General features: G+C 51.1%; 1 protein-coding gene across 1 annotated transcript in view; it reads right to left on the bottom strand.

Annotated features, from left to right (window-relative positions):
• Positions 1–1,151: 1,151 nt before the first annotated feature.
• The window catches only part of ITGAX (integrin, alpha X (complement component 3 receptor 4 subunit)), a 29,280-nt gene continuing 5,405 nt past the window's right edge, over positions 1,152–25,026 (bottom strand). The window contains 23 exon segments of the mRNA XM_011982527.1: positions 1,152–1,674; positions 2,214–2,307; positions 3,158–3,268; positions 3,540–3,641; positions 3,785–3,898; positions 4,099–4,182; positions 4,299–4,406; positions 4,517–4,595; positions 9,198–9,281; positions 9,384–9,463; positions 9,548–9,664; positions 12,753–12,894; positions 13,456–13,529; positions 13,619–13,750; positions 14,357–14,511; positions 14,649–14,812; positions 14,943–15,073; positions 22,296–22,505; positions 22,596–22,736; positions 22,917–23,059; positions 23,415–23,544; positions 23,711–23,784; positions 24,388–24,538. Of these exon segments, the coding sequence (XP_011837917.1) occupies positions 1,646–1,674; positions 2,214–2,307; positions 3,158–3,268; positions 3,540–3,641; positions 3,785–3,898; positions 4,099–4,182; positions 4,299–4,406; positions 4,517–4,595; positions 9,198–9,281; positions 9,384–9,463; positions 9,548–9,664; positions 12,753–12,894; positions 13,456–13,529; positions 13,619–13,750; positions 14,357–14,511; positions 14,649–14,812; positions 14,943–15,073; positions 22,296–22,505; positions 22,596–22,736; positions 22,917–23,059; positions 23,415–23,544; positions 23,711–23,784; positions 24,388–24,538 (2,649 nt within the window). The 3' untranslated portion in view covers positions 1,152–1,645.

Here is a 25,026-nt window from a genome sequence, read left to right as displayed (position 1 = left end):
TCAAATGTTTGAAATGTATGGGTTTCTTGCTCTTTTTATCTAAAACCTATCACTTAGAAGACCGTCACTGACCACCAGTGGTTCGTGGAACACATTTTGAGAAACACCACTCTAGGGTCAATTTTTTTTTTTTTTTTTTTTTGAGACACGATCTTGCTCTGTTGCCCGGGCTGGAGTGCGGTGGTCCAATCACAGCTCACTGTATCCTCAACCTCCCAGGCTCAAGTGATCCTCCTGCTTCAACCTACAAAGTAGCTGGGACTACAGGCACACGCCACCATGCCTGGGTAATTTTTAAATTTTTTTGTAGAGACAAGATTTCAATATGTTGTTGCCCAGGGTGGTCTCAAATTTCTGAGCACAATCCTCCTGCCTCGGCCTCCCAAAGTGCTGGGATTACAGGCATGAGCCACTATGCCCAGCCACTAGGGCTGAATTCTTACAAAGTCTCATCATCTGACTCCCTATCTGGGGAAACTGCATGATAGTCGTCCTGGGGACTCAAAAGCTACAAAATCCACAGGGATTTTGGACCCTCTGCTGATGTACAGGAGAGAGATTTTTGGCTGGAGGCGAAGGGCCACTTTCCACCTTCCCTTCAAATCACTCAACCGCCTCCCTTCTGTTTTTCTAATTGAAATATCCACACAGCCCGGGTCCCTTGCTGGTGACAGCTGCAAGTGGCATCACTCCGAGGACAGGAATAGCTTGTCCTGTGTCCCCCCAGCTCAGTGCCAAGAACCATGATGAACTTTATGCCAGGATGGTGGCATAGTAGCCAGAATGACCTTACTGTGGGCAGCAGCTCTCAATGTGGGACCCCAAAGTGCTCTTCAACCACTCACAGACAGTGTGCCCTTCAACATATCCTAGGACTTGTAGGAAACGCTTGTGAGTATTGGTCACTCCAGAGACCTTTCCAGATGGAAGAGTAGCCACTGGGGGGTTGTCCCTTCTCTATTCTATGCCCCTCCACCCGACAGCTCCACCAGCACCAGCCCTGAGAGTGGAGTGAGCAGATTAAGAGGTCAGGTTACTCCCAAGAGGGATAGTCACAACCCTACTCCGGTTAACTTCTTGTCCTGGCCCGCTGGTCAGGGTCCACCATGGTAATAAAGGGACCCCATAGGTCATCCTTCAGGACTCACATCCACAGAAGGCTTTTTTTTTAGACCTTTGACATATATCCCAAGAGTGGTAGATGCGTCTTTTTGTGTATGTTTTAATTTATTAACACAAACATTTAAAGTACACTTAAAAAAAATCATGTCGTGGCATTTCTTCAGTTACTATATTCGTAACCTCAAAAAATAGAAGTGGTTGGGTCTCTTCTGCCCCTGGGGCTGGGTGAGCTGCAGCTGTACCGGGGCCATGCCCCTCCCTAGAGGGCGCTCCTCACTCCCAGCCAGCCATGCTGCCCCACGCGGGAGGCCAGCTCTGCAGAACCCAGCGTGCAGGCATCTCACTCCCAATTCAGCCTGGGAAATCGGAACTGAGAGCTCCACAATGAAGCCATGAGCTGATGCTGACATGACACTAATTCACTGGAAACGAGGGTGATAGGGGACGCAGAGCCTCTCATGCTGCGTGCCCTGAAGCCCACCCTCTGGGATGGAAGGGGACTTCTCCCACGAAGCTAGAGAGTTCAGACACTGTCCTGAGGGTAATGGGGAGCCGTTGAAGACAGGTGGGGATGAGCAGCGGGTTCAGAACTGTATTTTAGAAAGATGAGGCCGGGCGAGGTGGCGGGCGCCTGTAGTCCCAGCTACTCAGGAGGCTGAGACAACAGAATTACTTGAACCCGGGAGGCGGAGGTTGCAGTGAGCTGAGATCACGCCATTGCACTCCAGCCTGGGCAACAGAAAGAGACTCTGTCTCAAAAAAAAAAAAAAAGAAAGAAAGAAAAGAAAAGAAAGATCACTCGTGCCAGGCCTGGGGTATTGTCCATGTATTTCTAGGTAGAAATTGCAAGTCAAACCCTTTGGGGAACACAGCAGGGACCCTGTCCAAAGGGTTTCCAGTTGGAACCTTCACAAGACAAAGGCCCGTTCCCAAGCAAGATGCTTTCTCCCAAACACAGGAAGCAGGCTGATCCCAGCCTCTCTCCGAGGTGGGATGGTTCTTCCCCCTCAGGCCTGACAGGTGAGAGTAAGCAAGTGGGGAAACCTCACAGGGGAGAGGAAGTCCAAGGCAAAGAGGAGATGATTTCTCACTGGGCGGGCTGGGGGTCTATGTCCCGTTTTCTGGAGCAATTTGTCCATTTGCCTCCTCCATCATTTGCTTGTACTGACGCTTGAAGAAGCCAACCTGGGGGGAGGACGGAGAAGAAACTCAGGAAGTCCATTCAGTGGAAGACAGGAAAAGAGATGACTGAGGGAGAGGGGTCACTATTTCTGGAATCCTTGCTAGGTTCAAAGCACTGCACTAGGAACTTTACATGCATCGTGTCATCTAGATTTAGCCAAAATTCTTTTCTTTTTGAGGTGGAGTCTCACTCTGTTGCCCAGGCTGGAGTGCGGTGGCGTGATCTCGGTTCACTGCAACCTCCACCTCCTGGGTTCAAGCAATTCTCCTGCCTCAGCCTCCTCAGTACCTGGGATTACAGCCACCTGCCACCATGCCCAACTAATTTTTGTATTTTTAGTAGAGACGGGGTTTCACCGGATAGGCCAGGCTGGTCTCTAACTCCTGATCTCAAGTGATCCACCTGCCTCGGTCTCCCAAACTGCTGGGATTACAGCCATGAACCACCACACCCGGCCTAGATGTAGCCCAAATTCTATGAGCTGGGTAGAATCACTTTCACATTGAGAAATCAAGGCCCAGAGTGGAGCAGACACTGGCCTATGGTCAAAGACAAAAAGAACCTGTGGTGATGTCGACATTCAAACCCAGGTCTGTGCTTTTATATGATAGTCTGCTGTCAAGGGAAACATGTAGAATGATGGAGAAGAGCGGGAAAGAAAGGGAGAAAGATTAGAGGAAACCTGGGAATCACAAAGTGGGGGGCCATTGGGGACAGGTGACATTGCAGGTGGGAGGCAGTTTCTCATATGAAGTGACCCAGTAAGAAAGTGCCTTCAGTGGGCTCCTTCTCACTCTGCAAGAAGAGCGGGACCAGATGCTGGTGGTGTCAGGAGTGGCATAAAACACTCACTTTGTACAGTGCTGCTGTGATGAGCGCCAGCAGCAGCAGACCCCCAATGGAGCTGCCTACGATGAGGGGGGTGGGGTTGTGGATCTCGTACTTCTCCAGCACCGTTGTCGTCTGAAGTGGAGGTGACCCCGTCAGAGCACTCCCGTCCTCCTGCTATCCCAGACTCCTCCCAGGCTCCCCAACTTTTAACTCCCTCTCCTCCTTCCCCAGGCCCTGCTCCAAGAGGTGAGATGCAGCAGCACCCGTGCCCTGAGGGACAGCTGTCTTGCCCAGAGACCTTCACCCTCCTCCCCCAAGGCTTGCAAACCCCCACCCAGCACCGCGAATGTAGCCCTAGGGGCCCTCTGTCCAGCCTGGTCACTGCCCCCGACACGGTCTCTACCTGAGCTCTCATAAATGCCTCCTGTCCTGGAAGCTGGGAGTACACGGATGTGTCGAACGTAATTTCAGCCACACTCACAACCGACACCTTCTTCTGCGATGTCTGCAAAGGGGTTGGGGGAAACCTGTGAAACTGGCTCTGGGGGAGGCTCAGAGCTCCAGGGATGCCCTGGCTTGCAGATGGGCACAGACATGCCAGGTCCCGCCTGAGTCTGGGGCATGGGCTCTGTCGTTGCGCCCACACACCTGGCGGACCCAGCCAAAACTGAGGTTGCCCTTCAGGGTGAAATCCAGCTCCTCCTGGATGCTGAAGGAGGGGATGTCACAGCGGAACCACAGGCAGCCAGCAATGGAGCAGTCCTGGGGGCAGATATATAGCATGGGGCTGAGAAAGATGAGTGTGAAGGTGGGAGGCAGCATTACACAGTGTGATTTGAGGGCAGTGGCCACATCCGAATGCAAGAGGGTACTTCAGCAGGATGGATGTGGAATATGAACGCCTGGGTCAAATTCCTCTGATGTGTGGCCTACAGTGAGGGCCGGCCCAGAGCCCTCCTCACCAACACGGGATTCTTCTGAATGTGTGCCAGGAAGTCAGACGCTTGGGGTGCAATTTTCTCTGAGGAGCACCGCAGGGATGGGTTCTGGGGAAAATGCAGAGGACAAGTGTCTCAGCTTGGACATCAGAGACTCACATGGGGCACAAGGAATCCAGGTAGAAAGGGCATTCGTGGAGGAGCCACATGCAGTCCTTGGGTACCTGGGGGTGGGAGACCTCCACCTCCATCCACACAGCCTCCTGGTTCAGCTCCACAGGCACCCAGAAGTTGATGCTGACAGGCAGGTCCCTCTGTCCCAGGTTATTAACCTGCACAGAGGGCGCTGAGGGCAGAGCCCACGCCAAAGCCCACATCCCTCCCCAGTCTCCGGCTCCCAGCCTCCCACCCCAGCCCAGGCTCCTGCGTCTCCACCACCTGCCTGGTATCTGTGCATGGCCACACGGCTCTCCTTCTCCTCAGAGTCTGAGAAGTTGAGGTACTTGGTGGATTGTTCGTGGCTGGAGAGAGAAGAGGCATAGGTGGATGTGAACTACCACAGGGCATCTGCAGAAGGCGTTGGCTAGACCATGAGAGGACAGGTGGTCGGTGGGGCCTTGGCGTGTCCTGGAATGAGGGCTGTGGCTGAGTTCGGTTAAAAGAGAGTTTAGAGGCCAAGCGCGGTGGCTCATGCCTGTAATCCCAGCACTTTGAGATGCTGAAATGGGGGGATCACCTGAGATCAGGAGTTCGAGATCACCCTGGCCAACATGGCGAAACCCTGTCTCTATTAAAAATACAAAAATTAGCCGGGCGTGGTGGTGTGCGCCTGTATTCCCAGCTACTCGGGAGGCTGAGGCAAGAGAATTGTTTGAGCCCGGGAGACAGAGATTGCAGTGAGCTGAGATCATGCCACTGCATGACACAGCAAGACTCTTTCTCAAAAAAAAAAAAAAGAGAGAGAGAGAGTTTAGAGGCCAGGCATGGTGGCTCACGCCTATAATCCCAGCACTTTGACAGGCTGAGACAGGCGGATCACCTGAGGTCAGAAGTTCAAGATCAGCCTGGCCAACATGGAGAAACCCCATCTCTACTAAAAATACGAAAATTAGCCAGGTGCGGTGGCGGGTGCCTGTAATCCCAGCTACTTGGGAGACTGAGGCACAAGAATTGCTTGCAGCCAGGAGGCAGAGGTTGCAGTGAGCAGAGATGGTGCCACTGCACTTCACACAAGTGCTAATTGGCTGAGTACAGTGGCTCACACCTGCAATCCCAGTACTTTGGGAGGTCGAGGTGGGAGGATCACTTGAGGCCAGGGTTCAGGATCAACCTGGGCAACATAGTGAGACCCTGTCTCTACAAAACAATTTTTAAAATTAGCCAGGCATGGTGGCACACATCTTTAGTTTCAACTACTTGGGAGGCTGAGGTGGGAGGCTCGCTTGAGCCCAAGAGCAGTTCAAGGCTGCTGTGAGCTGTGATCACATCACTGCACTCCAGACTGGGCAACAGAGCAAGACCCTGGCTCTTAAAAAAAAAAAAATGAGTGCAAAGAGCTCATAGCTGCCTGCAGAAGAGGCTGCCAGTGGGGCTGGGTAGTCGGTGCAATGAACGGAGCAGAGAGCTCTGCCACTGACCGCAGGAGAGCAGGGGCCAGGGCCTGCCCCTCTGCTTTCCTTCCAGCCCTTTGTGGGGATGTAGGATCCCAGGGCTCTGTGGGACACAGCACAGGGTTGGGGTGACCCAGGCTGACACTGTTGACGAAATGCTACTGAGCATTGCCCCTTCCCAGCCCCCCACATGCCTCCCTGGGGGCCCTTTTCTCCCATTTCCTTGGTTTTTCCAGGCCTGGGGTTTGGAGGTGAGGGAGGGCCCACAGCAGACTCTTTATGAAGTCTCAGTTTAACACCTCCTGAGCCCGTTTTGGGCACAAGCTCGGAGACCCAGTGGGCAGCTGGGACCCCCAACGGGTGGCCGGTCTCACCACTGCCTCACTGCTTCACTCTTCTGGCACCTGTATAGTCCAAACGCCAGCCCACTACGCCTACTCTGAAGCCTCATTCCTCCTCTGCCAATTTTTTGTAGAGATGGGGCCTCACTATGTTGCTCAGGCTGATCCTGAACTCCCAGCCTCAAGCGATCCTCTCACCTCGGCCTCCCCGCAAAATGCCCCAACCTGGCACTCCCTGTGCCCCAACCCACAGAGTCACATCTGCTGTGTGTGGCCGAGCTGTGGACCACACATGCCTAGAGGAGATGGGGCCTGCCCGTGGGTCCCCCGCTAAGGGGTATGAGAGCCTGGGGCACACCCCAGCACACCAGCTCAGAGCATGCACCTGGCTGGGAGCCTCCACGTGTGCAGGTGCAGGTGAGAGTGGGAAACACCAGGCACAGGAGAACATCCAGCAAGGCACACCCCACAAGGGCGAGGGTTCATGTCTGGTTTTGATCACAGGTAATGGGGGCTCAGTAAATCATCGATGAATGTCGGATGAATGTGTGGAAATTAACCGCAGCACCATGCCTGGCACACAGCAAATTCGAGGAAGGCATTGGCTGAAGGAAGGTGTCTGCTGAAACACTTGACCTTTTAGTTTCAAACACCTTATCTCATCCTCTCTGGCAGCACTTCAAGGCCTTTTGAGATGGAGTTTCACTCTTGTCGCCCGGGCTGGAGTGCAATGGTGCAATCTCGGCTCACTGCAACTTCCACCTCCCGGGTTCAAGCGATTCTCATGCCTCAGCCTCCCAAGTAGCTGGGATTACAAGTGCCTGCCACCACTCCCGGCCAATTTTGTATTTTAGCAGAGATGGGGTTTCTCCATGTTGGCCATAGCCAGGCTGGTCTCAAACTCCTGACCTCAGATGATCCACCCGCCTCAGCCTCCCAAAGTGCTGGGATTACAGGTGTGAGCCATCACACCCAGCCAGCCCTATATTTTTATCCAGCTTCTCCCTGACATACAACCTCTGTGGCAGGCAGGTCATCTGTCCCTATCCTTCCCCAAGGGTACTGGGAAGAGGAAGAGGGGCTTCTAAAAGCCCTGCAGGATACAAGTGTATTCCCAGGACAAGAAGAAATGTCCAGTCCAGATGCCAAGGGCCCCTCGATGCTGTGGACGCTTCCGTGTTAACTGAGGCCTCTCCTTACAAGGGGTCCTAGCCCATCTGGGAAACCCACATCCCCTGCGCCCCTGCAATACAGAACCACAGTGGCCCTAGATGGAATTCGGGCTTGGACCAGGATAACTTTGCTCCCCAGTGAGGCTTAGAAGAACATCAAAGGTAAGGACATGTCTCGTATCTCCTGGGGAAGCCAAGAGAATCTTGGTGCTTTTGAGAAAGGCTTCAGTAACCTCTATTAAAACTGGGATATAATGATAATAACATTACAATTATTATCATAACTAGCCCACAATAAACACTTGTTGACAGCCAGACATGATAGCTCATGCCCATAATCCCAGCACCTTGGGAGGCCGGAGTGGATGGATCACTTGAGGTCAGGAGTTTGAAACCAGCCTGGCCAACATGATGAAACCCTGTCTCCACTAAAAATACAAAAATTAGCTGAGCGTGGTGGTGCGTGCCTGTAATCCCAGCTACTCCAGAGGCTGAGGCAGAAGAATCACTTGAACTTGAACTTGGGAGGCGGAGCTTGCAGTGAGCCGAGATCACGCCACTGCATTCCAGCCTGAGCAACAGAGCGAGACTCCATCTCAAAAAAAAAAAAAAAAAAAAGGGCAAAGGATACCAATAGACACTTCTCAAAAGAATATATATGGTGTTTCAGTAATAAAACATTAACAAAAAAGTAAAAAACAGAACATTATACATGGCCAAAAAATGTATGAAAAAATGCTCAGCATCACTAATCATCAGAGAAATGCAAATCAACCAAAATGAGAAACCATCTCACACCAGAGTGAATATTATTAAAAAGTCAAAAACAGCAGATGCTGATGAGGCTGCAGAGAAAAAGGAACCCTTACACACTGTTGGTGGGAAAGTAAATTAGTTCAGCTACTGTGGAAAGTAGTTTGGACATTTCTCAACAAACTTAAACACAGAGCTACCATTTGACCGAGCAATCTCATTAGTGGATATATCCCCCTTTCCCAAAATAAATCATTCTACCAAAAAGGGACATGCACTCATATGTTCACTGCTGTGCTATTCACAATAGCGAAGACATGGAATCAGCCTAGATGCCCATCCGTGGGATAAGGAAAATGTACATATACATGGGGCATATACACCCACGGAATACTATGCAGCCACGAAGAGAATGAAATCATGTCCCCTGCAGTAACATGGATGGAGCTGGAGTCCATAATCCTAAGCAAATTAGCGCAGGAACAGAAAAGTAAATACCGCATGTTCTCACTTACATGTGGGAGGTAAGCACTGAGCAAACATGGACACAAAGATGGAAACAATAGACACTGTGGACTGGGGGGTGCAGGGAGGGGCATGGGCTGAAAAACTACCTGTCGGGTTCCATGTTCACTACCAGAGTGGTGGGATTTGTACCCCAAACCTCAGCATCATGCAATATTCCCATGTAACAAATCTGTACAGGTACCCCCCAATCTAACATCAAAGTTGAAATAAAAATTTAGAAAATAGGCTGGGTATGGTGGCTCATGCCTGTAATCCCATCACTTTGGGAGACCGAGGCAGGTGGATCACTTGAGGTCAGGTGTTGGAGACCATCCTGGCCAACATGGTGAAACCCCGTCTCTACTAAAAATTCAAAAATTAACTGGGTGTGGCGGCGTGCACCTGTAATCCCAGCTACTCAGGAGGCTGAGGCAGAAGAATCGCTTGAACCCAGGAGGCAGAGTTTGCAGTGAGCCAAGATCATGCCATTGCACTCCAGCCTGGGCAACAAGAGAAAACTCTGTCTCAAAAAACAATAATAATAATAAAAATTGAATCAAAGATAAAAGGAAACAAAAAACAAAACAAAACAAATGTGTTGACTGGTAAGTGCTGCCGGCAGTATTATCCACCACACAAAACCTACCACATCTCATGTTCAGTTGCTGCAGGGGGCAAGAATCCCCCCCACCCGGGTCAGAGAGAAGAACCCTTTTTCCTGCGGTGGGGTGCCTGCTGACCTGCTAGCCACAGTGTAGACGGCATACTTCAGCGGGAGCGCCAGCTGGAAGGTGGTCTTGTTCGTCCTGGGGGTGTTGTTCTCACTGGAGAAAGAGGAGACACCCAGTTGCCAAAGGCCCCAGAGAAGGAGAATGGGGTGTGAGGCTGGAGATGAGGGGCACTGCCCCTGGCCTGGCCAGGCTCACCTGCTCACATTGGCTGTCAGAAGCAGCCGGTCTCCCAGGACAGCCTTGGGGGAGACGTCAAAGGTAGCCAAGAAGGTGATCTGAGGAAAAGGAACTGAGAGGTCACAGAGCAGTAAAGACAGGGTGGGGCCGGGGAGCGGCAAGGGGACAGAAGCCAGGCTGACCTGGGCGCCACCACGGAAGATGAGGTGGTTGATTCTGCAGCTGGTAGTCCAGGTGCCCTGGCTTCCAGCTGGGGCACTGTCACATGTCAGGCGCAGGGAACGCAGCTGCCCCTGTTTCTAGGCATGAGAAAAAGTAGGCGAATATTAGTTGAAACTGAAAACAATGGCAAAAACCACAATTACTTTTGCACCAACCTAATATAACAACATTCCAAAGACACGCCATGAAGTAGTGATGAAGCTTCCTGGAGCCCGCCTTAAGCTTATGTTTTTGTTTGTTTGTTTGTTTTTTGAGACCAGGTCTCACTGCGTCACCTAGGCTAGAGAGCAGTGATGCAATCACAGCTCACTGCAGCCTCAAACTCCTGACCTCAAGCCATCCTCTCGCCTCAGCCTCCTGAGTAGCTGAGTACAGGCACACACCACCATGCCTGGGTAATTTTTTTAACATTTTTTTTATAGATGGGATCTCACTATGTTGCCCAGGCTGGTCTTGAACTCCTGGCCTCAAGCCATTCTCCCACCTTGACCCCCAAAACACTAGGATTACAGGTATGAGCCACCATGTCCAGCCAAGGTTATGTTTTTAAAAGCTCCCCCATAGCTATCTGGTCAAACTTTCTTCCAAAGTAGAAATCTCAACTGAATTAAAATGTTCACCTTTTTATTGTTATTTTAAAGGCCTCTTATTATGGAAATTTTGAAACACATTCAAAAATAGAGAGACTGGAAAATCAATCCCCATACAGGCATCACTGATTTTAAGTAACCAACATTTTTCTACTCTTGTTTCTAGTATGTTCTCTTTCTGAACACTTTAAAGCACATTCCGAACATCATATTGTTTCATCTGGAAATACTTCAGTGTATACCACCAACAGATAAGGGTATTTTAAACATAACCACAAGATCCAACAAATCACAAAATGCCAACAAAATTAACAATTACTCCTTAATATACTAATATTGGTTATGTTCTATTTTCTTAGATTGTCTCCAAAAAAGTTATTTTACAGCTCATTTGTTAAAAGCAATATTCAACAAAGGTCCACACATTACATTTGGTTGATATGTCTAGGAGCACTTTCATTGACAGGGATCACCCCTCACATGCAAGAGATGGCCCTTCCTGGTGCGTTCTTTTATACATTAATCAAAATGCACTTCCGTTAGGAATATTAGACTAAGAGAGACAGCAGAAATAACAACCAAACATTATATGTGGACCTAGGTTGAATTTTGGTTCAAATAGACCAGAAGTAAAAAGATATTTTTGAGACAATTACAGAATTTTGACTATGATCTTAATACCAAGGAATCACTTATTTCACTGGGTGTGATAATGGTGTTGAGGTCATATAAGATGTCCTCATTGTTCAGAACTATAGAGTGTGTCTTTGTCTGTTCCCTGATGCTGTAACAGATTACCACAAACTAGTTAGTGTATCAATAGAAGCTTTGTGGTTCTGGAGGCTGGGAAGTCCAAGAACATGGCACCAGTATCTGGTGAGGGTCTTTGTGTTGCATCGTCTCACAGCAGAAGGCAGAAGAGCAAGACAGTACATGTGAGAGTGAGAGGGAAAGGGGGCCAAACTTATCCTTTAATTAGAAACCCACTCCTGAGCCAGGCTCCATGGCTCACGCCTGTAATCCTAGTACTTTGGGAGGCCAAGGCAGGTGGATCACTTGAGGTCAGGAGTTCAAGACCAGACTGCCCAACATGGTGAAACCCCATCCCTAGTAAAAATGCAAAACTTAGCTGGGTGTGGGGGTGGGCACCTGTAATCCCAGCTACTCGGGAGGCTGAGACACAAGAATTGCTTGAACTCGGGAGGCAGAGGCTGCAGTGAGCCAAGATCGTGCCATTGCACCCCAGCCTGGACAACAGAGCAAGACCTCATCAAAAAAAGAAAGAAGAAAGAAAGAAAGAAAAAGAAAGAAAGAAAGAAAGAAAGAAAGAAAGAAAGAAAGAAAGAAAGAAAGAAAGAAAGAAAGAAAGAAAGAAAGAAACCCACTCCTGAAATGACTAATCTACTCTGGAGATAATAGTACTCATCCATTCATGAGGGCAAAGCCCTCATAACCTAATCACCTTTTAAAGGTTTCACCTTTCAACACTGTTGCATTGGTAATTAAGTGTCTAACACGTGAACTTTGGGTGATGCATTCAAACCATAGCAGAGTGAATAAGGAGGAGTACAATGACCCCCATGTCTGAGATTTGTTTTAAAATACTTTAGCCTGTCAGGCACAGTGGCTCACGTCTGTAACTCCAACACTTTGGGAGGCTGAGATGGGAGGATTGCTTTTTTTTTGAGTCTTGCTTTGTCGCCCAGGCTGGAGTGCAGTGGCACAATCTCGGCTCACTGCAACCTCCACCTCCCGGGTTCAAGCAATTCTCCCGCCTTGGCCTCCCCAGTAGCCGGGATTACAGGCGCCCACCACCATGCCCGGCTAAGTTTTGTATTTTTCGTGGAGATGGAGTTTCACCATGTTGGCCTGGCTGGTCAAACTCCTGACCTCAGGTGATCTGCCTGCCTCAGCCTCCCAAAGTCCTGGGATTACAGGCATGAGCCACCACTCCTGGCCATAATATTTTTGTTTAAAAAATCTGGTTCTCTTTGACTCCCTGTGGTCCTAGTTCTCCATTCTAAAACAGAGATTGGCAAACAACAGCCACTACCTATTTTTATACATAAAGTTTTACTGCGTCGCAGGTATTTTCATTCATAAACTCATTCATGTCAATGGCTGCTTTCATTCCACAACAGCAGAGGTTAGCAGCTGTGACACAGACCACGTGGACCACAAAGTTGAAATATTTACTATCTAACCCTTTATAGAAAAAAGTTGCCAAGCCTTAATGTACAGCTACCAATAAATTCAACCCCTTGCTTCTACAGGACAGTGTTTTAAAATATTTGAAGGCTGAGATACGTTTTCCTTCAAAAGAGGGGTACTGATACAACAAGGAATAGAAAGACATTTGGGCAGGGTCCCCTCTGTCTCCACATTAGTGGCCTCTCAGGAAATCATTCCTGATAGTCAGTGTCCTTAAACTGCGATGCCCAAAGTTGAACACCGCACGAGTGGAGGCATGCCCCAGATGGCACTACCACCTCCAAGCCCAGCCCAGGCTCTGAACCGCACAGGAATCTACACTAGTGCCCAGCCCAACCTCCTCCTCCTCCCCCAGAGGGAGCACCTGGCCCTCTGCCACGTGGCGGTAGGACAGTCCTGCCGGGTGGGAGAAGGTGATGGTGGTTCCGTAGGAGTCTTCCCCGTCATTCCACACCATCACTTCTGCATTCAGCTCCAGGTTACTCCCCACCAGCAGCGTCTTCAGGCTGGGTATCAGGGGTGGGGAAGGAGAAGATAATTCTGTGACTGAGGCTAGAAATGGTCTGGGGATAAAATGGGGTGGGTGGGGATGTGGGAGATAGACAGGGGACAGGACACCTGGGTTCTTCTTCTTCTCTCTTTTTTTTTTTAAGAGACACAGTCCTGATCTTTCACCCAGGCTAGAGTGCAGTGGTATGACCATGGCTCACTGTAACCTCCAACTCCAGAGCTCAAACAATCCTTAAGCTTCAGCCTCCTAAGTAACTGGGACTATAGACATGCTCTACTCAGCTGATCTTTTGTTGTTGCTGTTGTTTTGTTTTGTTTTTGTAGAAATGGGATCTCACTCTGTTGCCCAGGCTGATCCCTAACTCCTGGCCTCAAAAGATCTTCCCGCCTTGGCCTCCCAAAGTGCTGGGATTATAGGCGTGAACCACTGTGCCCAGCCAGGACACCTGGGTTTTGAGTATAGGATGAGACAATGTTAGGGATAGCCAGAGACAGGAGTCCCAGATTCTACGAAGGAGGCTGGGGCAGTAGGGCAGGTCTAAGGTGGGGGCGCTCACCCTGGGAAGCTGAAGGAGATGCCGAGATTGTCCTGGCAGATATGGTCGGCTCCACAGTTCTTCTCAAAGGGGAGCTGCGTGGGAAGGCAACAGGGGAGTTTTCTCCGAGATCCAGGCCCCACGCTGTGCGCCCTCTCTGGGAGACCCCAGGGCCAGGACTCACGGAGGCCATGAAGTATCTCTGAGCATCGGCGGCCAGCATAGGCTGCAGGTTTCTGAAGGCAGGGAGGGGCTCGCCCACCAGCGTGAAGTTCAGACGCAAGGTGATGGGGGTCACAGAGTCCTCCACGCAGGTCTGGGGGATGGGCGTGGGGAAGAGTGGAGGGTGAGGGGAGCGCTGTGCAGAGCTGCGCTCGGCCCCACCCGCAGTTCTCATCCTGCCCCTGCCCAGCTCCCACGCGGCTTCCGCTTCCTTCAGGGCCTGCTCAGCATCACCGCCTTCAGGAGGCCTCCCTGACACCCTCTCTGTTCTCTCCCCTGCTTTGTCTTTGTTTTTTTTTTCTCCTCCCCACAGACCTCCCGATCAGCAGTGACTGTTTTGGCCACCGCTGTGCGCCTGGCCCCCAGGGCAGGGCCTATCTCCCAGGAGCAGCTCGATACATGCGTGTCCAGTGAGTGCCGGAAAAAAAAGCCCAGCCGGAAGCCGCAGAGCTCTCTCAGGCTGCCCGATTCTCTTTCCTGAAATCCAACCGTGTGGCCCCTGGCAGTTGCAGCCGATCTCATCACTTGTTCGCTCGCTCACTCACTCACTCACTGGCTATGCAGTAAGTAAGCACCTCCTTCATGCCTGGTCCTGTGCTGGGCTGAGCCACAGGGAGGCTGGAACGCAGCCTGTTCTCTCCCTGCCCTGCCTTCTGCCGGCCCCAGCGCGGCCGCCACCCATGTTCGTGCCCAGACGCACCGGGAGCAGCAGGGTGAAGGTTTCACAGTGTGTCTCCAGCCCGAGGACTTGGACTCGGCTCAGACTACGGTTCTTTGTTTCCTGGAAGGTGGCACGGGGACTCAGGCGGCCAGGGTCGAGAGCCAGGTCCACCGTCAGAGAGCTTTGGAGGTCACCTGTAGGCGGTCACAGAAACGGCGTTGAGAGAGACAGGAACTCCTTGGGTGGACAACGGGCAGGGTGGGAGAAAGGCGTCTGGGGCTGGGGAACCCCAGAGGTCAGGGTGTTCTGGGTTGGAGGGGAGGGGACTCACGGCTGCCAAGCAGGTTCTTGGAATGTTTGTCAATGTAAAGGCAGATGCTGGACTGTCCCAGGATCTGGTCAGAGACCATCTGCTCCCGACACTCAAATGCAGACCTGGGGATCTCCGCAGGTTTGAACTGCATGCTCACCCGCACCCCGAGCACAGGTCTCGTCCTGCGGGCAGAGCACCGAGCTGAGGACAGGCCCTTGGCTCCTGGGAGCACCATGTGGGGTGGGGTGGGGGTGGGCACCCCCATCTGGACCTAGGACCACCCGGGGAACCTCGGAGAAAGGCTGCTCTCACCTGAGCAGGAGCGCCTGGCCTCGGGCCCCCACAGCTAGGTCCACCAGTCCATCCTGGGTGAGGTCTTGACCCCCGCTCAGTGCCTGCCCAAAATACTGCAGCCTGGGGGAGAGCTGGGAGCCGGCGATCCGCTGGCCAGAAGAGAAAAGGGTGAATCAAGCTGGAAGGTGGGGGAAGAAGTTGGAAATAAGTAACAAGGGGAATATGGAGGTAGGACCGTGGGAAAGGGAGAGAAGGGGTGAGTTGTGAACAGATGTCACCAAGAAGAACCTGAAAAGAGGAGGTAGGAGTCGGGAGATGATTGCTAAGAAACAGATGTAGGAGTGGAGATCCGAAGGGTGTCCTGGTGACCCAAGTGTCATTCATTCAATCAGTCTCTAGTTCCAATTCTGACTCTTCCACGTATGAGCCATGAGGCCGTGGGCAAGGACTCAATCTTTATGTGCCTCTGTCTCCTCATCTTTCACATAATGATACTATTAGCTCAGAGTTTAGCCGTGCGCAGGAGAGGAATTCCTACAGTTCTTAGAACAGCACCCAGAATACGGCCAGCAGTCAATAATGTATCACAATGAGTATTAAGGCTGAAAGGGACCTTGGAGCTCATCCAGCCTCACCTCCCTGGTTGCAAAGATGCAGGAGAGAGGTTGGGGACTGTGCCAACTCCATGTAGCCTTTAAGAGGCCGACTCCAGACCTAACACCAGACGCTCCGACCCCAGGCCCAAGTCCCCTTTTTGTTTCTTGCTGTCACTCTGTCTCTTCAAAGGACAGAGAAAGCTGGGTGGAGTAGGGAGTGGTCGCACCCACACGCAGATCCACCCTCCCGGGCACTGCCTTCCCTGTAGAACCTATCACCTTCATTCCCAGTGCTCATGTTATACCCGCTCCCTGGAAGAATCTGCCCTTTAAATCTCTGTGCACCAATGGAACTGGCAGGCATTAAAAGTAATAATAATGGGTGGAGCGGTGGCTCACGCCTGTAATCCCAACACTGGGAGGCCGAGGCGGGTGGATCACCTGAGGTCAGGAGTTCCAGACCAGCCTGGCCAGCATGATGATACCCCGTTTCTACTAAATATACAAAAATTAGCCAGACATGATGGCACACACCTGCAATCCAAGCTGCTCAGGAGGCTGAGGCAGGAGAATCACTTGAACCCGGGAGGAGGAGGTTGCAGTGAGTGGAGATGGCGCCACTGCACTCCAGCCTTGGTGACAGAGCAAGACTCTGTCTCGAAAAAAAAAAAAGTAATAATAATGAGCCCGGCACACTGGCTTGAGCCTGTGGTCCCAGTTACTCAGGAGGCTTTGGCAGGAGGATCTCTTGAGCCCAGGAGTTCGAGGCTGCAGTCAGCTATGATTGCGCCACTGCACTCCAGCCTGAGGGACACGATGAGACTCTGTCTCTAAAAAATAAAAACTTAAAAAAGAAAAAGAAAAGAAAAAAGAATAATAACAAAATAAAAAGAGAAATTTACCAGTTACTGAGGGAGTGTAGAAAGGGTAGGTGTGGCCGGGCGCGGTGGCTCAAGTCTGTAATCCCAGCACTTTGGGAGGCCGAGACGGGCGGATCACGAGGTCAGGAGATCGAGACCATCCTGGCTAACACGGTGAAACCCCGTCTCTACTAAAAAAATACAAAAAACTAGCCGGGCGAGGTGGCGGGCGCCTGTAGTCCCAGCTACTCGGGAGGCTGAGGCAGGAGAATGGCGTGAACCCGGGAGACGGAGCTTGCAGTGAGCTGAGATCCGGCCACTGCACTCCAGCCTGGGCGACAGAGCGAGACTCCGTCTCAAAAAAAAAAAAAAAAAAGAAAGGGTAGGTGTACCCCCTCTAAATCTAAAATAAAAGTTCAAAAATAAAAATAAAAAAATTAGATTGGTAAAAAATGCTAACGATCATTTAAGCCTTTAGCAAGGCATAATCTTTTTGCCTATGGAGGGTCTTGCTGATGGTGACACGGTTGACTGATCACAGTGGCAACTCCTGGAGGTTGGGGAGGTTATGGCAATTTCCTAAAATAAGAGAGTGAGGAAGTTTGCTGCCCGGATGGACTCTTCCTTTCGTGAAATTTCTCTGGAGCATGGGTTGCTGGTTGATAACATTTTACCCACAGTAGAGCTTCTTTGAAAGTTGGAGTCAATCCTCTCAAATTCTGTGCTCATTTATTGACTACGTTTATATAATATTCTTTTTTTTTTTTTTGAGACACACTTTCACTCTGTTGCTGGAGTGCAGTGGCGTGATCTTGGCTCACTGCAACCTTCGCCTCCCAGGTTCAAGTGATTCTCCTGCCTCAGCCTCCTGAGTAGCTGGGATTACAGACAACCGCCACCACACCCGGCTAATTTTTTTTAGTAGAGATGAGGTTTCCCTATGTTGGCCAGGCTGGTCTCAAATACCCGACCTCAGGTGATCTGCCCACCTCTGCCTCCCAAAGTGCTCGAATTACAGAGGTGAGCCACTGTGCCCGGCCTGTTTATGTAATATTCTTAATCTTGTGTTGTCATTTCAACAATTTTCATAGCATCTTGACCAGGAATAGATTCCATCTGAAAAAAAAAAAAAACACTTTATTTCCTCATCCGTAAGAAGCAGGTCCTCATCTGTGCAAGTTTCATCATGAAACTGCAGCCATTTAGGCTCCACCTTCTAATTCTGGTTCTCTATTTCCACCACATCTGCAGTCACTTCCTCCCCTGAAGTCTAGAACCACTCACAGTCATCCACGAGAATCGGAATCAGCTTCTCCCGAACTCTTGTTAATGTTGATATTTTGACCCCCTCTCGTGAATCATGAATGTTCTTAATGGCATCTAAAGTGGTGAATTTTTTCCAGAAGGTTTTCAATTGACTTTGCCCAGATCCATCAGAAGAATCACTATGTATGGCAGCTATAGCCTTATGAAATGTATTTCTGAAATAATGAGACTTGAAAGTCGAAATTACTCCTTGGTCCATGGACTGCAGAATGGATGTTGGGTTTGCAGGCATGGAAACAACACTAATCTCCGTGAACATCTCCATCAGAGCTCTTGGGTGACCAGGTGCATTGTCAATAAGTAGCAAACTTTGGAAAGAAATCTATTTTTCTGAGCAGCAGGTCTCCAGAATGGGTTTAAAACACTTACTCAACCATGCTGTAAACAGATGTGCTGTCTCCCTGGCTTTGCTCCATTTCTAGAGCACAGAAGGGTAGATTTAGCATCATTCTTTAGGGCTCTGGAATTTTCCAAATGGTAAATGAGCACTGACTACAACTTGAAGTCCTACCAGCGGCATTAGCCTCTAACAAGAGAATCAGCCTGTCCTTTGAAGCTTTGAAGCCAGGCATTGACTTCTCTGAAAGTTCTAGATGGCATCTTCTTCCATCGAAGGCCGTCTCATCTACATTGAAAACCTGTTGTTGAGTGTAGCCACCTTCATCAGAGATCTTCTGGAGAACTTGTTGCACCTTCTCCATCTGTACTTGCTGCTTCACCTCGTACTTTTATGTGGTGGAGATTGCTTCTTTCCTTAAACCTCATGAACCCTGCTGACTTCCACCTCTGCTGACTTCCAGCTTTTCTTCTGTAGCTTCCTCACCTCTCTCAGCCTTCATAGAACTGAAGAGCATTCGGACCTTGCTCTGGATTTGGCTTTGGCTTAAGGGAATATTGTGGCTGGTTTGATCTTCTATCCAGAGCACTCAAAACTTCCTTCGTAATAGCAATTAGGCTGTTTCACTTTCTTATCATTCCTATGTTCACTGGAGTAGCACTCTTAATTTCCTTCGATAACTTTTGTTTTGCATTCAGAATTTGGCTGTTTGGTGCAAAAGGCCTTCAGTCTGTCTTGGCTTTTGACATGGCTTCTTCACCAAGCTTAATCATTTCTAGGTTTTGATCTAACGTGTGAAATATGTGACCAGACATGGTGGCTCACGTCTGTAATCCCAGTGCTTTGGGAGGGCAAGGCAGGCAGATCACTTAAAGTCAGGAGTTTGAGACTAGCCAGGCCAACATGGAGAAACCCCATCTCTACTAAAAATACAAAAATTAGCCAGGCAGGGTGGCACGCACCTGTAATGCCAGCTACTCAAGAGGCTGAGGCAGGAGAATCACTTGAACCCCAGAGGGGGAAGTTTCAGTGAGCCGAGATCACACCAGTGTACTCCAGCCTGGGTGACAGAGCGAGACCCTGCCTCAGTAAATAAATAGTGAGAGACATGTGACTCTTCCTTTCACTTGAACACTTAAAGACCATTGTCGAGTTATTATTTGGCTTAATTTCAATATTGTTGCATTGCAGGGAATGGGAATAGGGAGGCCCGAGGAGAGGGAGAGAGAGACAGGGGAGCTATCGGTGGTGGAGCAGTCAGAACACACACATTTATGAAGTTTGCCTTTGTATATGGACATGGTTCATGGTGCCCCAAAACAAGGACAATAGTAACATCGAAGATCACTGATCACAGCTCACCATCACAGACATGATAATTTCAAAAAGTTTGAAACATCATGAGAATTACCAAACGTAACACAGAGACACAAAGTGAGTGCGTGCAGCTGGGAAAACAGCACTGATAGACTTGCTCAGTGCAGGGTCGCTGCATACCTTCAACGTGTAAAGAATGCAGCATCTGCAAAGCGCATAAAACAAGGTATGCCTGTGTGTGATGGGTCATGGGAGTTGGTACGAACTGTTCGCGGTTTCATGACAACATGTGGGCCCTTGTGATTCTCAACCGTCTTTCACCCTCTTCTTTAGATTCCCCTTCAGTTGTTAAACTATGTGTTTTTTGTTTATTTGTTTTGAGATGGAGTCTCACTCTGGCACCCAGCCTGGAGTGCAGTGACGTAATCTCAGCTTACTGCAACCTCCGACTCCTGGGTTCGAGCCATTTTCTTGCCTCAGCCTCCCGAGTAGCTGGGATTACAGGCATGCGCCACCACACACAGCTAATTTTTGTATTTTTGGTAGGGAGAGGGTTTCCCCACATTGGCCAGGCTGGTCTGGAACTCCTGACCTCAAGTGATCTGCCTGCCTCAACCTCCCAAAGTGCTGGGATTACAGGTGGGAGCCACTGCGCCTGGCCAGTTGTTAAACTATCTTAATGATAATTAAAACAGATTATAACAACATGACACCTATTGTGTGCCAGGCACTGTGATAAGCACTTCATGCATACTAACTCATTTAATCCTCACAGCAGCAGCTCAGTAAGGTTAGTTCTATTAGTATCACCATTTTACCAACGAGAAAACTGAGCACAGAGACAGTGTGTGATCTCCTGTCAAAGATCACACAGCTGGTGTGTGACAGAACTGCAGGGACCTTCCCTGCCACTTTTTTCTTTTTGGTAACAACTTTTTTGAGCTATAGACCACATAGCACAAAACTCACCCCTTTAAAGTACATGACTTAGTGGTTTTTGGTATGTTTACAGAGTTGTGAAACCACTACCACAATCAATTTTAGAACATTTCCACTACCCCAAAAAGAGACTCCATACCCATTCGCAGTCACCCTCATGCCCCTGACTTCCCCCCACACCCAGCCCTGTGAAACTGCTCATCTACTTTCTGTTTCTACAGATTTGCCTGTTCTGGACATTTGGCCTGAATACATGTGGCCTTCTGTGTCTGGCTTCCCTCACTTAGCATGTTTTATAGGTGGAATTGCCAGATCACATGGCAACTCTACGTTTAACTTTTTGTTTGTTTGTTTGAGACGGAGTTTTGTTCTTGTTGCCCAGGCTGGAGTGCAGTGCTGCAATCTCGGCTCACCACAACCTCCACCTCCCAGCTTCAATCAAGTCTTCTGCCTCAGCCTCCCGAGTAGCTGGGATTACAGGCACCCACCACCATGCCCAGGTAATTTTTTTTTTTTTTGGAATTTTTAATAGAGATGGGGTTTCACTGTGTTGGCCAGGCTGGTCTTGAACTCCTGGCCTCAGGCGATCCACCTGCCTCGGCCTCTCAAAGTGCTGGGATTACAGGTGTGAGCCACTGTGCCCAGCCTATGTGTAATGTTTTGAGGATCTGCCAGACTGATTTCCAAAGCAGCTGCGTGGATTTACATCATCCCTAGCAGTGCCGGAGGATGCCCGGTTCTCCCAATCCTCACCAACACCTGTCATTATCCGTCTTTGTTTCTAGTCATTCTAGTAGGTGAGAAGTGGCATTTCATTATAGTTTTGATTTCTGATGACCAATGACGTTGAGAATCACTTTATGCACTCATTGGCCCCTTGTACCTCTTCTTTGGAGAAATATCTATTCCTATTCAAATCTTTTTTTTTTTTTTTTTTTTTTTTTGACACAGGGTTTTGCTCTTTCACCTGGGCTGAAGTGAAGTGACACAATCATAGCTCACTGCAGCCTCAACCTCCTGGGCTCAGGTGATCATCCCACCTCAGCCTCCCGAGTAATTGGGACTACAGTTACTACAGCACCACGATGCCTGCCTAATTTTTAAAATTTTTTCTGGAGATGAGATCTCCCTATGTTGCCCAGGCTGGCCTGAAACTCCTGGCCTCGAGTGATCCTCCTGCCTCAGCCTCCCAAAGTGTTGGAATTACAGATGTGAGCCACCTGGAGCGGCCCCTTTGCCTATTTTTTAACAGGGCTTTCTTGACTTTTGCCAAGGAAAGCAGCCCTTGTTCTCAGGGAACCCTGCTCCCTTGGGTGGAGGGCGGCTGCAGGGATGGGTATATGGTGGGACCTTGATGGCAGGAAGGGAATAAAATCATGTAGCATCCAGGGAGGCGAGGAGCGAGTGGAAGGGTAGGTTGAAATGACTGGACCTAAGTGGTGAGCAGCAAGGAGCCCGGAGACTGCACGCCGGGTTAGAGGTCAAGAGGCCGGAGCACCCTTCACCATCCCGGACCCACTCTGAACCTCTGGCAAACCAAGGCTCTTGTCTTCCCAGTGTCCCACATTCCATCTGTAAAATGGGTTTTCTGTGCCTGACCTGTGTACCTTGTAAAACTGGCAAGGGGCTGGGCGTGGTGGCTCACGCCTATAATCCCAGCACTTTGGGAGGCTGAGACAGGTGGATCACCTGAGGTCAGGAGTTCAAGACCAGCCTGACCAACATGGCGAAACTCCGTCTCTACTAAAAACACAAAAATTAATCGGGCATGGTGGTGCATGCCTGTAATCCCAGCTACTCCGGAGGCTGAGGCAGAGAATCACTTGAACCTGGGAGGCGGAGGTTGCAGTGAGCTGAGACTGTACCACTGCTACAAGGTGCTCAGAGCTGGGCAAGAGAGGTAGGAAAAGGTAAAAAGGGACAGTTTTCCTGTATGACAGAGTGGGAGAGGCAAGGAGGAGGCTGCTGTAATGACAGAAGCGGGACACAGCCTCACCTGGCTGTGGGAGGGGCCGATGCTAGGTCCCAAGGCTCCGTGAAACAGGTAGACAGCACCCTGGTTCTCTTCCTCTCCTGGGGCCCCGATGACCACGTCCGTCAGCTTGTCCCCATTCACATCCCCCAGCACTGTCAGAGCCGCCCCAAAGCGACCCCAGGGGTGGCCCTGCTCCCCGTGGAGAACAGCATCACACCACCACCTTCTCCACTGCAGAATGAAAGCAGTGCCAGGCCCAACCCGGGCAACCCCTCCACCCACACCGGACCCCACCCAGCCCAGGTCCCATCAGCCACTCACCCCCCTGGGCAAGGGACACACGGACACCTGGCCCCCTCGGGTCTGCTCGTAGTAATGGGGGGCCCCGATGAGGATCAGGTCAGTGCTGCCATCGCCGTCCACATCCACAGAGCAGAGGGAGGCCCCGAAGTAGGAACCAATCTGGAGGGCAGAGCCTGGGTCATGCTGCCTGTCCCCGCCAGAGGCAGCCCTGTGGGCAGGTCCCACCTCTCCTCAGGTACCAGGACCTCCCCCAAGGCCCCCAAAGCCCCTCCATCCTCTCCCCAGCCCCAGCCACGGTCCCCACCCTCATCTTCCCCTCTGGCTCCTGTCACGCCCAACCTGCGTCCCCGTGACTTCGGCCTTCAACCTCCATTGCCCGGACACCTGGGTGAAGATGGCAGCCTTCCCGGTGTGCAGGTAGCGGGGGGCCCCCAGGACCAGGTTCTGCACCCCTTTCCAGAGAGCCAGCTCGGTGGAGTAACCTGAGGGGCCCAGGTCTCAGCACAAAGGCCCCCATTCCCCCCATCCAGAACCCTGGACCCCCACCTCAAGCAGCGCAGCCCCCTTCTCCCCTCCTCAGGCCTCCCACCGCAGGCAGCACAGCCCCCTTCTCCCCTCCCCAGAACCCTGGATCCCCACCCTGGGCAGCACAGCCCCCATCTCCCCTCCCCAGAACCCTGGACCCCCACCCCAGGCAGCACAGCCCCCATCTCCCCTCCCCAGAACCCTGGACCCCCACCCTGGGCAGCACAGCCCCCATCTCCCCTCCCCAGAACCCTGGACCCCACCCCAGGCAGCGCATCTCCCACCTGTCCCCAACCCCTGGTTGTTTCTCACCCAGGTAAGAGTCCCTCATGTCCACATTCTCCTGAGACATGTTGATGAAGGTGGGGCTCATATTTAGGGGGTACAGGAAGGCACCTCCAGACCAGGTGAAGCTCCCCACAGCCCCCAGAATGGGGCCATCCTGGGAGGAAAGAATTCCAGGGCTGGGCAGAGGCCGGAGCAGGAAGACAGCGTGTACAAGAGACACGCCTGCCGCCCGCGCCCCTTACCCACCTGACACCCACCCTGGCCTTCCCTGCTCCCTCCTCCCCTCACCGCACATCATCGGCCTAAGGGGCTCCACTCACAGGCGTGAACACAGCGCTGAAGCCCTCCTGTGCCATCTCCAATTCGAAGGAGCTACTGCTTGTGGTCTCCGTACCTGGGGGAAGGTATGACACTCGAGTGCCAGGGAGGGAGACGGGCTTTGCCAGGTCCAAGAACACTTCAGCTTTAGGAGAAGCTAAGACTGGAGGCCCAGGGAGGGCTGATGCCTATGACAGGGAACAGGCTCTGCCCTCCAGATCAGCTCCAACTTCAGGGCCCCCCCTCTGCTCCATGGATGTGGATAGCGATGGCAGCACCGATCTGGTCCTCATCAGGGCCCCCCACGGGTCTACGAGCAGACCCGAGGGGGCCAGGAGTCCGCGTGCCCCTTGCCCAGGGGAGTGAGTGGCTGGTGGGACATGGGTTGGGTAGGTCCCAGTGTGGGTGGGAGGGTCTCCTGGGCTGGGCCTGCAGTGGAGCCGGTGGTGGTGTGAGATCATTTTCTGTGGGGGGCAGGGCCATCCCTGGGGCCACTTTGGGGCGGCTCTGACAGTGCTGGGGGACATCAATGGGGACAAGTTGACGAATGTGGCTATCGGGGTCCCGGGAAAGCAGGAGAACTGGGCTGCTGTCTACCTGTTTCGCGGAGCCTTGGATTCTAAGTGGAAGGGTGTTACGACTGAGGAGTCCCCAAGCTAAGAGCTCCCTTCAGACTCACCTTCAATGGCAAAGATCTTCTCCTTCAGCTGGTTTTGAATATCTTTCAGAGCATCAAAGTCCTCCACTTTAAATATGTGTTCCTGGGAGGGCTTCGATGCAATGTCATTTAATTCTTTCCAAGAGTTTCTGTTTTGAAAAGCTGATCCAACCTGTCTCCAAAAAAGATCAACTCAGTAAAAATAATAAATCGAATGTTCCTGTGTGCACTGGGTGCAACATCCTCCAATAACCCCACAAGATCAACACGATCACACCCGTGGACACAGGAGAGACATGAGGCCCGGACGGCATCAGGGAGTTTAGGAGAAAGGATCATGGTCTCCAGTCTGGGGCAGAGTTTTCATCCTGAAGGCAGTAAGAGCCGAGAGAGCTGATGTTTCTATCCTTGAAAGGCATGTTGTTGGCAGTGGTTCATGCCTGTAATCCCTGAGCTTTGGGAAGCCAAGGTGGTAGAATTGCTTGAGGCCAGGAATTTGAGACCAGCCTGGGCAACATAGCAAGACCCCATCTCAACCAAAAAAATAAAAAAATAGCCAGGTTTGATGGCACACGCCAGTGGTCCCAGTTACTGGGGAGGCTGGGGTGGAAGGATCGCTGGAGCCCAGGAGTTTGAGGCTGCAGTGAGCTAGGATTGCAC

This window comes from Mandrillus leucophaeus, unplaced genomic scaffold, assembly GCF_000951045.1.
Source record: "Mandrillus leucophaeus isolate KB7577 unplaced genomic scaffold, Mleu.le_1.0 Scaffold24, whole genome shotgun sequence".
Taxonomy (NCBI): domain Eukaryota; kingdom Metazoa; phylum Chordata; class Mammalia; order Primates; family Cercopithecidae; genus Mandrillus; species Mandrillus leucophaeus.
This window is presented reverse-complemented; position numbering and strand designations above follow the sequence as displayed.